We start from the raw sequence: 11,112 nt of genomic DNA on the forward strand, positions 1-11,112 counted from the left end.
GTCCAGTCCGCGAGCACTTGCTTCTCCCTGCATCCCCTTCCGGGCTGTACAGTAGACCTTCGCTTTCCGGCCCCAGCGCGCCGGAGGTATGAGACGTCCTACCTCGGGCATTGGGAGATGGGAGGTCCTGGGGGCCTCGGGCCGGGCCCAGCTTTGCTCCCCTTTGGCGCAAGTGCCTGCGTCTTGACCTCTATTGAAGGTCACTTGGGACCCCTCGCCTGGGTCCTGGGACCCGTCCTCCCCAGGCCTAGCCTGTCCCGGGCTTCGCAGCTCTGCGCCCCCACATCGTCCGGGTGCCCAGCGGTTGCTATGATACCGCGGGCCGTTATGCCGGCGCAGACTGATGATGTAACCACTGTTTCCGGCCGCAGGCGCTTCTCTCTCGCCCGAGCCAGGTCAGTGGGAAGCTGGGGTTGGCGGACCGTGAACTTTGCGCGTGGTTGCCCAGGGTGGGCCCTGCAAGGGGTGGGCCTCATCCTCGCACCTCCCGCGAACTACCCTGCCCTGCCTTTGCGGTCCGACGGGCGTGGGAGCGGGGGTCGCCCAAAGGTGGGCTTAGGTTGGCGGAAGCGGTCTGGTAGTTGCTACGGGGCCTGAGACTTTAAGGCACCTGACCGTAGCCTTCTTGGAGCAGGTGTCGCCAGGGCCTGTTTCCTCTAGCCGGGATCATAGGTCCTCAGATCTAGGCCTGTGCTGTCCGCATTGGTACCTCAGGAGTCTTCAGGACTGTGCCAGACCCGCAACTTTACCTTTCTGTTCCTTACAGCATGATCTGCTGGGCCCTTAGTGCATCGCCTGGAAGAGTCCACTCATCCTGAACGAACTCCTCGGTAGCCTCAGGCCATCTTTGAGGAGGATGACTGAGACACTATGGGCCATGCGCTGTGTATCTGCTCTCGGGGAACTGTCATTATTGACAATAAGCGCTACCTTTTCATACAGAAACTGGGGGAGGGGTGAGTGTTTGGAAATCACTTAGTGAGTCCCCAGGTTATGGTGATTGAAGGACGCCAGTCCACACGATAGGGGTATAAGGGTTTTAGCTCTGCCCTCTGAGTCACCTGACAGGGCCTAGCTGCAAGTAGTCAAGAAGGTGAATTCTGGAGCCAGGACTCCTAGATCCACCTTGTGTGACTTGGTAAGCCATGGTTTTGACATATGCTTAATGGGGATAATGATCATGTCTCACTGATGGAATTGTGAGAATTGAGATGATGCATATAAAACGTCTAGCCCAGTGCCTGGTCCGTAAGCACTTGGTAAATGTTGGCTATTATTCATTTAACGTTTATTGAGCATCTGACAAGTACAGAACTCTGTGTTGTGATCATAGGACCTCCGAGATGACTATGTCCCTGTTCTTGAGAAGCTCAAAGTAGAATAGTCTTCAGATGGGTTTCTACTAAATGGGAAATACAGCCCTCTTCCCCCAGGGAATTCTTCTGGGTCTAGGCATTGTGGGAGATGACCATGGTCCTTCACTGACCCCTTTGGCCCACAGTGGGTTCAGCTATGTGGACCTAGTGGAAGGGTTACATGATGGACACTTCTACGCCCTGAAGCGGATTCTGTGTCACGAGCAGCAGGACCGGGAGGAGGCCCAGCGGGAAGCAGACATGCATCGCCTCTTCCATCACCCCAACATCCTTCGCCTCGTGGCTTACTGTATGAGGGAGCGGGGCTCGAAACATGAGGCCTGGCTGCTGCTACCCTTCTTCAAGGTCAGAAGGACTCCTGGATACGGAAGGGGTTGCAGTAGAGCCACTTACTAAGGGCTGTGTGAGCAGTCAAACATGTCAGGAAGCAGGGACCATGTCCTGGATTTGGCCACTCAGATTTGGGGTTTAGAGGAACCCAAGTGGGATACATGGAGTCACCATGAGTCAGAATCAACTCAGCGGCACTTGGTTTTTCGGTTTTAAGTGGGACTGGGGTTTGAGGTCTGTGTGGTGAAAAGGTTGATAGGTTTTGACATAGGGAGCAGAAGGCTTGGAAAAACATTTCTGACTGTGGGGAAACTTCTGTTGCAGAGAGGTACACTGTGGAATGAGATAGAAAGGCTGAAGGACAAAGGCAACTTCTTGACTGAGGACCAAATCCTGCTGCTGCTGCTGGGTATCTGCAGAGGCCTTGAGGCCATTCATGCCAAGGGTTATGCCCACAGGTCAGTGGGAGGATCCTGTACTTGCTGGACAGAGAGGAAGAGCCTCACTGAGAGAAATGGGAGGTCTCTGCTCTCCTTCCAAGAAACAGCCCCCATGATTCTTTTGGCCCCTGGGATTCTGGCCTTCCTGTCCAGGGATGCTCATGATTCACTTCCACTTCACTATAGAGACCTAAAGCCCACCAATATCTTGCTTGGAGATGAGGGGCAGCCTGTTTTAATGGACTTGGGTTCCATGAATCAAGCACGAATCCATGTGGAGGGCTCCCGCCAGGCCCTGGCCCTGCAGGTAAGTTTTCAGATTTATTTGTCCACCTGTTCTCCCATCTTCAGCCCCTTCTGGGGCATGCCCCAATTTGGTCTCACGACTGTGGCCTGTGACCCACTTTTGAGCTCTGGGGCCACTGTTCCAGGACTGGGCAGCCCAGCGATGCACCATCTCCTACCGGGCCCCGGAACTCTTCTCTGTGCAGAGCCACTGTGTCATTGATGAGCAGACTGACGTCTGGGTGAGGAGCATATGGGTGGGAACCTGGGCGGGAGAGGATTGCCACTCTGTACCCACTGTGCAGTAGAGGGTGGATCTGTGGTTTCTACTGCATGGGGCCCCAGGAAATATGGTATGTCCCCATCCCCCTTGGCTTCCTTCCTGGGAACTGTCACTGATACTGTACTCAACTGCTCAAGAAGTGGTATAATCCCTGCCCTCGAGCAGGGCGGGTACAGCTACATGTTAGGGCTAAAGGCAGTGGCTAAGCAAGGGGTACAGAGGGCTCCAGATAACTGGCAGTTTCTCTGGCCCCTGGTGGTACCCTTTGGCTGAGGTTGGCATAGTCTTGTTAGCTTACATAGCCCCCTTTCACCACAGCAGTAAGGGATGGGTGTTACCTCCATTGTTTCCTTTCCAGAGAGTAACGAAGCTATGCTCAGTCCCTAGGCTGTGTGCTGTATGCCATGATGTTTGGGGAAGGCCCTTATGACATGGTGTTCCAGAAAGGTGACAGTGTGGCCCTTGCTGTGCAGAATCAACTCAGCATCCCACAAAGCTCCAGGTAAGCAATAACAGGGACACCAGAAATGTTTCAGATGTCTCCCTCTAGTGTTAGCTGCGTTGGGGCCTTAGCAAGGGGGGATGGATCACCCTCTGGTCCTCCAGTCCGCCTGCCCTCCTCCCTCTACAGGCATTCTTCTGCATTGCGGCAGTTGCTGGCTTCCATGATGACTGTGGATCCCCAGCAGCGCCCTCATGTTCCTGTCCTCCTCAGTCAGGTGGAGGCACTGCAGCCCATACCTCCTGGCCAGGACACTACTCAAATCTGAAGAAACCAGTGGCCCTGTTGAGAAAGTGGACCCTTGTGCCTTGGAAGGAGGCTCCTGTGCCTCATTACAATCTCCATCCATTCTATCCAGGACTGTTCTCTTATAGTTGGGGACAGGAAGGGTAGGGACAGTCATCTCAGTCCTGCATCTGCGCTTCTGCTCTTACCCACAAGAGCAACAACTGGACAAGATTTCCTGACTGCATTGGGGGTGGGGGGTAGGGGAAAGGGAAGCTGATAGAACATGGTACATGGCTCTGAGCAGGACTACTGAGCTCACATCATGATCTGCCTCCAAACCTGGGAGCAGAAGAATGTATAAACAAGAATAAAGCAAAAGCTGGTTGGTATAGTTCTTCGTTTCATTGTTCCTGGAGTGAGAGAAAGGGTGCAAGGGGCCCCGAGTGTGGTTGTCATTTCCAGGGGAATAGCATGGGAAAGACTGGTATCAAGTCAGGACAAGGCGTGACTTCATCATCCCATGCAAGCGGGGAGGTATCCTTCCCTTAGATCTAGCTGGTTGGCAGTGAGCTTGTCTTAGCCCAAAACTTAAAGCTGCACTGGCTTGAGCTGGCTTCCACCTGAGCCAAGAACTGGAATCAGGGCCCCCTAAAATCACACTCAACTAATTCCTTCCTTCCCTGCCAGGGGTGGGTAGCTTGGTCAAAGCAGCCCAGCTGGTTTGCCAGGCAAGGGCTTCTGGGTGGAGACTCCCCAGGAAGCTGTGGGACAGGTCTCCCAGCCTCACCCTGGGGGCAAGGGGAGTGGAGATGGCAGCCATTTTGGCACAGGTCTCTCCTGATGGTTCTAGCTCACAGGTGATTAATGATTAACGAGGTCAGGGTGGCGTGGCAGTATCCAGCTGCCACTTCCAGCCTGCTCTGCTGAGTAAACGGGCCCTGCCTTAGCTGGCCTTGAAACCTGTTCCTCAGGGAAGGGCACTGCGTCCCTGAATCACCAGGGAGGGAAGGGTGATTCAGGCCTCTCCTCCTGAGATCAAAGTCCTTCCCCCCAACCGCCAGCCATGCCCACCCTCACATGCTGATGTCAGCATGGGTTCTGGGATACCTATTAGCAAAGTTGAAATCTTCCCCAGGGCCCTGGCAGGAGGCTCCCACCAGCTAGCATGGAGGCTGGGAGGTTGAGGCCAGAAAGAAAGCACAAACAGAGGGGAGACGACCTGACTTTTAATGGCACAGCCCCAAGCCCCAGCAAAGCAGCAAGACAGATACTAAGCTACGCAAAGCTGCTGGGAGGCACAGTGACACAACTCCAGGAGATACACTTGTCCCTTCCCATCCCCCAAGCTTATGACTAGGCTCCATGCCCAGGATTTCTGGGCCAGCCCAGCCCCACTCCCAAACCCTCAAAATGCAGAGAAGCCTGGGCCAAGCCTTGCTTCCAGAGCTAGTGAATACAGAAGCAGCAGGAAGAATAGCAGTCCAACTCTCAAATACAGAAACCACTGGACTTAAACTCCTACTTGGAAAGGAAGTGAAGACTCAGTATCCTTAAATAGCTTGTGGCTGGACAGAGAGGTCCAGGATTGGTCCTCATTTCTCCCTATCCTGGGTGCCCCTAGGCCTTACATCAAGGTCCCTGGGCTTATGCTTCCTGGGCCTGGAAAAGGCCCCTAGGCAGGTCTCACCTTCAGCCACGGGAGGGAAAGAACGGTCATAAGCAGCAAATAGGGCGGCAGCAGAAGCAGCAGCAGCACAAAGGGAAGGCAGCAGAAGCTTAAGCACTCACAGAGGTGACAAGAAACCGTGCAAGGAGACTGTTTATTTCGAAAGGATTTTGCAATAAACATAGTGAATAGACTCCAGGAGCTGTTCTATTCTTCCCCCTCATCCTCGTCCTCATAGGAGTCGATGCCCACTTCCTCGTAATCTTTCTCCAGGGCAGCCATATCCTCCCGGGCCTCGGAGAACTCACCCTCTTCCATGCCCTCACCCACATACCAGTGCACAAACGCCCTCTTGGCATACATCAGGTCGAACTTGTGGTCCAGGCGGGCCCAGGCCTCAGCGATGGCGGTTGTGTTGCTCAGCATGCACACGGCGCGCTGCACCTTGGCCAGGTCACCCCCGGGCACCACAGTGGGTGGCTGGTAGTTGATACCAACCTTGAAGCCTGTAGGGCACCAGTCCACAAACTGGATACTGCGCTTGGTCTTGATGGCAGCGATGGCGGCATTCACATCCTTGGGCACCACATCTCCACGGTACAGCAGACAGCAGGCCATGTACTTGCCGTGACGGGGGTCGCACTTCACCATCTGGTTGGCAGGCTCAAAGCAGGCATTGGTGATCTCTGCCACTGACAGCTGCTCATGGTAGGCCTTCTCTGCAGAGATGACTGGTGCATAGGTGGCCAGGGGGAAGTGGATGCGAGGGTAGGGCACCAGGTTGGTCTGGAACTCTGTCAGGTCCACATTGAGGGCTCCATCAAAACGCAGGGAAGCCGTGATGGAAGAGACAATTTGGCCGATGAGGCGGTTGAGGTTGGTGTAGGTTGGGCGCTCGATGTCCAGGTTGCGGCGGCAGATGTCATAGATGGCCTCATTGTCCACCATGAAGGCACAGTCTGAGTGCTCCAGGGTGGTGTGGGTGGTCAGGATGGAGTTGTAGGGCTCGACCACGGCTGTGGACACCTGAGGGGCCGGGTAGATGGAGAACTCCAACTTGGACTTCTTGCCATAGTCAACAGAGAGCCGCTCCATGAGGAGTGAGGTGAAGCCAGAGCCGGTGCCCCCTCCAAAGCTGTGGAACACCAGGAAGCCCTGAAGTCCTGTGCACTGGTCAGACTGAAAGACAAGAACGAGAAAGAGCAATGTTGGTATAGGGGAGGGGTCTGAGGAACTCTGTCTTTGGGCTCCATAAAAGCCTAACATATTTTAAGAGTCAAGGTCAAGACTACTGAGTATCCCACAGCTGCAGTGTCATCCTCTAGAACATGCACAATTAAGAGCTGACCCCCTGAAATGGATCTGAAAACAATGTTCCTAACTATTCACATAGTCTCAGAAGCTCCCTCCCTTCCAGATTCTCACCAGCTTGCGGATCCGGTCCAGCACTGGGTCAATGATCTCCTTGCCAATAGTATAGTGACCACGGGCATAGTTGTTAGCAGCATCCTCTTTCCCAGTGATAAGCTGCTCTGGATGGAAGAGCTGTCGGTATGGGCCATTTCGGATCTCATCTGGAAGGGCATAAACCACATGGTTAGGGCAAAAACCACAAGGCCATACTCAGCAGAGACCTCCCTCCTGCAGCATGGTAGCTGTGGTCAGTTGCATAAAAGAACTCATCCTTCCGCCAGACTTGAGATAGCAGAGTGGGAGAAGAACCCAGATCTGCTCCCCAAGCCAGCCTGAGATCAGCTTGCCTTCTTCAGCTTCAAAGAGGGCTAGGAAAGCCAGGTTTAGACCCCTTCTTTCCAGAGAGAAGATCAGAGTCACCCTCAAATTCCACCCCTCCTAGATTCCTGCCCCTCTTCCTCTCACCAATTACAGTAGGCTCCAAATCAACAAAAACTGCCCGGGGCACATGTTTTCCAGCGCCGGTTTCACAGAAGAAGGTAGTGAAGGAGTCGTCCCCTCCACCAATGGTCTTGTCACTGGGCATCTGCCCATCAGGCTGAATCCCGTGTTCCAGACAGTAGAGCTCCCAGCAGGCATTGCCCATCTGGACACCTGCCTGCCCCACATGGACTGAGATACATTCACGCTGAGGGATAAAGAGGGGACACAGCATAAGCCCCACACCCGCAAGTCCTCACCTCATGAGCCTCCCTCCTACCCTATCATCTACCAGCGAGGATGACTCAGTTGGCAAGAGTGGGGGCTTTGCGCTGGGCAATGGTCAGAAGAGGCTGGCAGCCTGCCCAGGCTCCCCCACCTTAGGACTTCCCCACTGGAGGCACCCAAGAGGGCAGTGCAGACCGTTTGCCTCCTTCTCAGTAGGAAACGTGTCAAGTGAGAGCTTTGGCGCCATATGCCCCTGCCACATTCACAGGACACTCAAGGAGGACAGGAGGGCGAGGCATACATTGCAGTAACTTAGATGAGACTTTTCAGCCTGATCCTTACTGCCCACAAAGTCAGCTTCGCAAGAGCCTGCAAAGGGGCAGAAGGTTATCCAGAGCTGACTTTATAGCTAGAGGCCCCCGACTTGATTCTTTCCTTTGGAGATGAACAACTCCAGTTTCATACAGCCCTCTCCCCTCTTCTTTCCTGTGTGCCTTCAGCGTCCAGTCGGCATCAACTGACCATAATGAATACCCCCTTCCCCCACCTTTAAATCCCATCTGGCTCTGGGGATCAATCCATCTGGCTCCTCTCCCCACCTCCACCCCCGCACTCTGGGTGTCTTCACCACCTTCATCCACCGCGTCAGCCCATACAAAAATAGCAGCGATAAAACTAGGGGGCGCAGAGGGCAGGACAGGCAACAGGGGCTGCGGACGCAGGGGCACTCGCTGCCTTGGGCGCCGTCCCTACCAATCCGGTTAACCCCTGAAGCGCCAGAGTGGTGCGTGGTCGGCGCAGGGCCCGCGCAATCTCCCTTTCCAACCCCGAAATGGCGGTGTGAAGGTTACCAAATACCCAGAAAAGGAAGTGGAACCTGTGGTGAGGCCCCAGAGGTAACCGGGTTGGCCCCGGGGGTAGAGCTCCATCCTGCTTCCCGGCCCTGCATCCGCCCTCCCTCTAGATTCTTTCCAGTTACTTCCCAGTCCGGGGGTTGAATTTCGGCCTCCGCTCCCCGGCTATAAATACTACTTCCCCCCCACCCCACCCCACACGGACAGACCTCTTTCCCCTCCCCCCACCCCGCCCGGCCCGCGCTCTCGTTCAGCGCCAGCTGTCTCTGCCCGTCGGCGCACCGGGCTCCGGCTGGAGAGGCCGGCTCCCCACCCGAAGCCGAAGCCCATTCCCGCCACCCCGGCAGTCTCAGAAGTGGGGTGCTGAGTCACTGGGGGGGGGGGGCGGTGGATAGTAGGGATGCACACAGTGGGAGGAAAAGGGGACGCGGAACCAAGTAATCTGACCCCCTTCCACCTCCTCGGGCCAAGCACGTGTTCGGTCTGTTCCAGGGGCGGGGGTGGGGGGAATAGGGTGCTGGGCAGCCAAGTGGGTCTTCCCCAGACCTTCTGCGGTCCCGCGTGACTCCCCGCAGGAGGGTTAGGGCACAAATGCTTGATGGGGCAGGGGCAGATGGCCAGGAGGGCGCCTCTCTGTTAGTGAAGAATGCCGCCCTAAACCATCACCCACTCCCAGGTTCCAAAGGTGGACACCACGGCTCGGCCAAAGTCACCAGGCGGGGACTACGGGAATGCAAAAATCCTCGCACTTCGTTGAGACCTGGAACGCCCACTGGGAGAGTTCTGGGAGCAGGGGGTCCCCCGAAGGAGAGGGGAAATAGGGGACGGGCGCGCTGCCTGCGGGGTCGCACTCACCATGGTGAGTCCGGGCGATGCGTCTCACGTAGAGTCGGGGTGACGTGCCTCGGTGAGAACTGCGCTAGCTGCAGTGCCGCACCGCTCTTATAGGAGGGGGCGGGACTGGCGCGGTCGGCCCGCCCGCCCGGGGCTGGGTGATCCGGAGCCACGCCCCCACCGAAGGGTGGGCGGCCGCGAGGGGTGAGGCGGGGCGGGATCCCTCCCGAGCCGTGTCGTGTCCCTCACCTGCAGGACTTGGGCTAGGAAGAGACGCCGTGGCTTTAACCCTGCGCTTCCGGTCTTGAGCCGACAGTCCAGGCCGCGGAGTTCCGTGGCAGGGACGCAGGGCGCGGTGCCAGAGCGCCTCTCGCCTGCATCCGCGTTTTGGGTGCGCCGGTCGCCCAGGTGTGCAGACTTAGGCCGGATGGCGTCATGGCCGTCCTCCCGACGTGGCTGCGGCCGGCCTTGGCCGGGACCCTCCCCGCCCCACCTCCCGGGCGGCTCCGGCAGGCTGCCTAGCTTGGGCCCGGCCCTGGGTGCCCCTTTCCAGCGGCACGTCGCCTGCCGGTCCCCGGCCGGGACGCCTGGCCTTCGCCGACACCCGTGAGCTGTCGAGGCCCGGGAGCTGCACAACCTGAGCCCCATGGTACCGATCCCTTAGTCTCTCCTGCAGAGCCGAGCGGCCCCCTCCTGTCTGCGAGGTCCGACCCCAGGAATCTGCCGTGGCTAGCCTACCGGCCGCCTGCCCCGTCAGGGGCCGTCATCAACGCCGTCACTATTAGTGAGCGGAGGCCACTGCTACCTGCCCACTTTCCTGCCGCCAGAGCGCAGGACCTGGAGCACTCTGGACCTGGATTTGCATCCAGACTGCCCTGTGTAGCCTTGGGCAGGTGATACCTCACTGCGTCCTTGACGTCTTCATTGATAAATAGAAGACAGTCATTCTGCCCTGGGGGCGTTGTAGTGAGGTTATCAAAAGGGTTGGTGACTCTGAAGAAGGAAGAAGAAAATGGAGATACTGATATCATGGCTGATTTTTACTTTCCCATCCTCTTCTGTCTCTAAGTCGTGGGCAGGATCAGGGCCCAGCAGCTTAACACTCCTCAGCGCTGAGGCAGAGGTTCCAGCGGAAGCCATACTAACTTCCTACATTTCATTTCCATTTCTTGCAAAAACAGACTTTTTCAAGCTATTTCTGCTTTCCCTTGCTTGCCTCACATTTTCTAGCTGTCTCCCTCCACTGCGGAAATTGGTCAGGCAGTGCTTCCATGTGCTCTTTGGCACCTCCTTAAGAGCTCTGTCTCCTGGGCTAGTCATCACTTGGGGGTGATTCACACCATCCAATGTCCCCTGGGCCAGGGCTGTCTGACAATACAGTACAACACAATATGATATAATAACTAGTGATAGCAACTTGCTATCAACAGAATAGCTGGAAAGGGATACAGAGAAATACGACGAGATCTCTGTTCCCAGTAAACTTGCCATCTGGTTTAGAGGACAAGACTCATTCATAAGAAGAAAACTGACAAGGCCCATTTGGGAAATACAGTCATGGTCTTTACAGAGGAAGGAGCCCTTGGTGACCACAGGACACAGCCTCTTACAGGCCTTCCTTGTGCCTCTTTTTCCCCCTGCACCGCCACCTCTAGCAGAATGCATGTAGTAACAGACTTGAGCTGTCTTAGACAAAACCCTAGACTTCTTTTACCTTCAGGTTCTTCATTTGTAAAACTGGAATAACAACTTTGGGTTATGAGGGTCCGATAAACTTAGGGAGGTGTAAATTTTAGGAAGGTGTAAGTACACTGTGTTCCTGGGTGGTACAAACACTTAACACATTCTGCTACTAACCAAAAGGTTGGAGGTTCAAGTCCACCCAGAGGCACCTTGGAAGTAAGGCCTGGTGATATACTTCCAAAAAATCAGCCATTGAAAAACCCCATGGAGCATAGCTCTACTCTGACACACATAGGATCTCCATGAGTTGGAATCGACACGACGGCAACTGGTTTGGTTTTTGTGGAAGTACACTGCAAAGCACTGGGTAAGTGTCTTATTCATCCTTGTGTTCCCAGTTCCTAGCATAATGCTTGGTAGGCCTTTGCTAAGTGCATGTCAGATGAATAGTTTCACTAGAGAGTTGTTGCTGTTGGGTGCTATCGAGTCAATTCTGACTCATAGCAACCC

The 11,112-nt window shown here is 55.5% G+C and overlaps 2 protein-coding genes across 6 annotated transcripts; one reads left to right on the forward strand and one right to left on the reverse strand.

The window, feature by feature from the left end:
* The first annotated feature begins 342 nt into the window (after window positions 1-342).
* On the forward strand, window positions 343-5,113 carry STK16 (serine/threonine kinase 16). 5 transcript variants are annotated; one of them, XM_004376337.2, is made up of 8 exons: window positions 343-395; window positions 767-956; window positions 1,502-1,721; window positions 2,031-2,164; window positions 2,333-2,453; window positions 2,578-2,673; window positions 3,095-3,216; window positions 3,346-3,836. In XM_004376337.2, exons 2-8 carry the CDS (start codon window positions 871-873, stop codon window positions 3,482-3,484), a joined length of 918 nt encoding a protein of 305 aa, XP_004376394.1. In that variant the 5' UTR covers window positions 343-395; window positions 767-870; the 3' UTR covers window positions 3,485-3,836. The 5 variants fall into 5 exon arrangements, with proteins under 5 accessions (XP_004376394.1, XP_023587099.1, XP_023587100.1 ...); XM_023731331.1 differs by having other exon boundaries at window positions 374-395; window positions 2,031-2,453; window positions 3,346-3,484; XM_023731332.1 differs by lacking the exon at window positions 343-395 and having other exon boundaries at window positions 533-956; window positions 2,031-2,453; window positions 3,346-3,484.
* Window positions 5,114-5,245: 132 nt separating this feature from the next.
* Window positions 5,246-9,031, reverse strand: LOC101350966 (tubulin alpha-4A chain). The gene is made up of 4 exons (XM_004376338.2): window positions 8,941-9,031; window positions 6,989-7,211; window positions 6,536-6,684; window positions 5,246-6,289 (listed from the first exon to the last, which is right to left on the reverse strand). The coding sequence occupies exons 1-4, from the start codon at window positions 8,941-8,943 to the stop codon at window positions 5,318-5,320; spliced, it is 1,347 nt and encodes a 448-aa protein (XP_004376395.1). The 5' UTR covers window positions 8,944-9,031; the 3' UTR covers window positions 5,246-5,317.
* Window positions 9,032-11,112: the final 2,081 nt, after the last annotated feature.

The sequence above is a fragment of the Trichechus manatus genome, unplaced genomic scaffold, assembly GCF_000243295.1.
Source record: "Trichechus manatus latirostris isolate Lorelei unplaced genomic scaffold, TriManLat1.0 scaffold00041, whole genome shotgun sequence".
Lineage (NCBI taxonomy): Eukaryota > Metazoa > Chordata > Mammalia > Sirenia > Trichechidae > Trichechus > Trichechus manatus.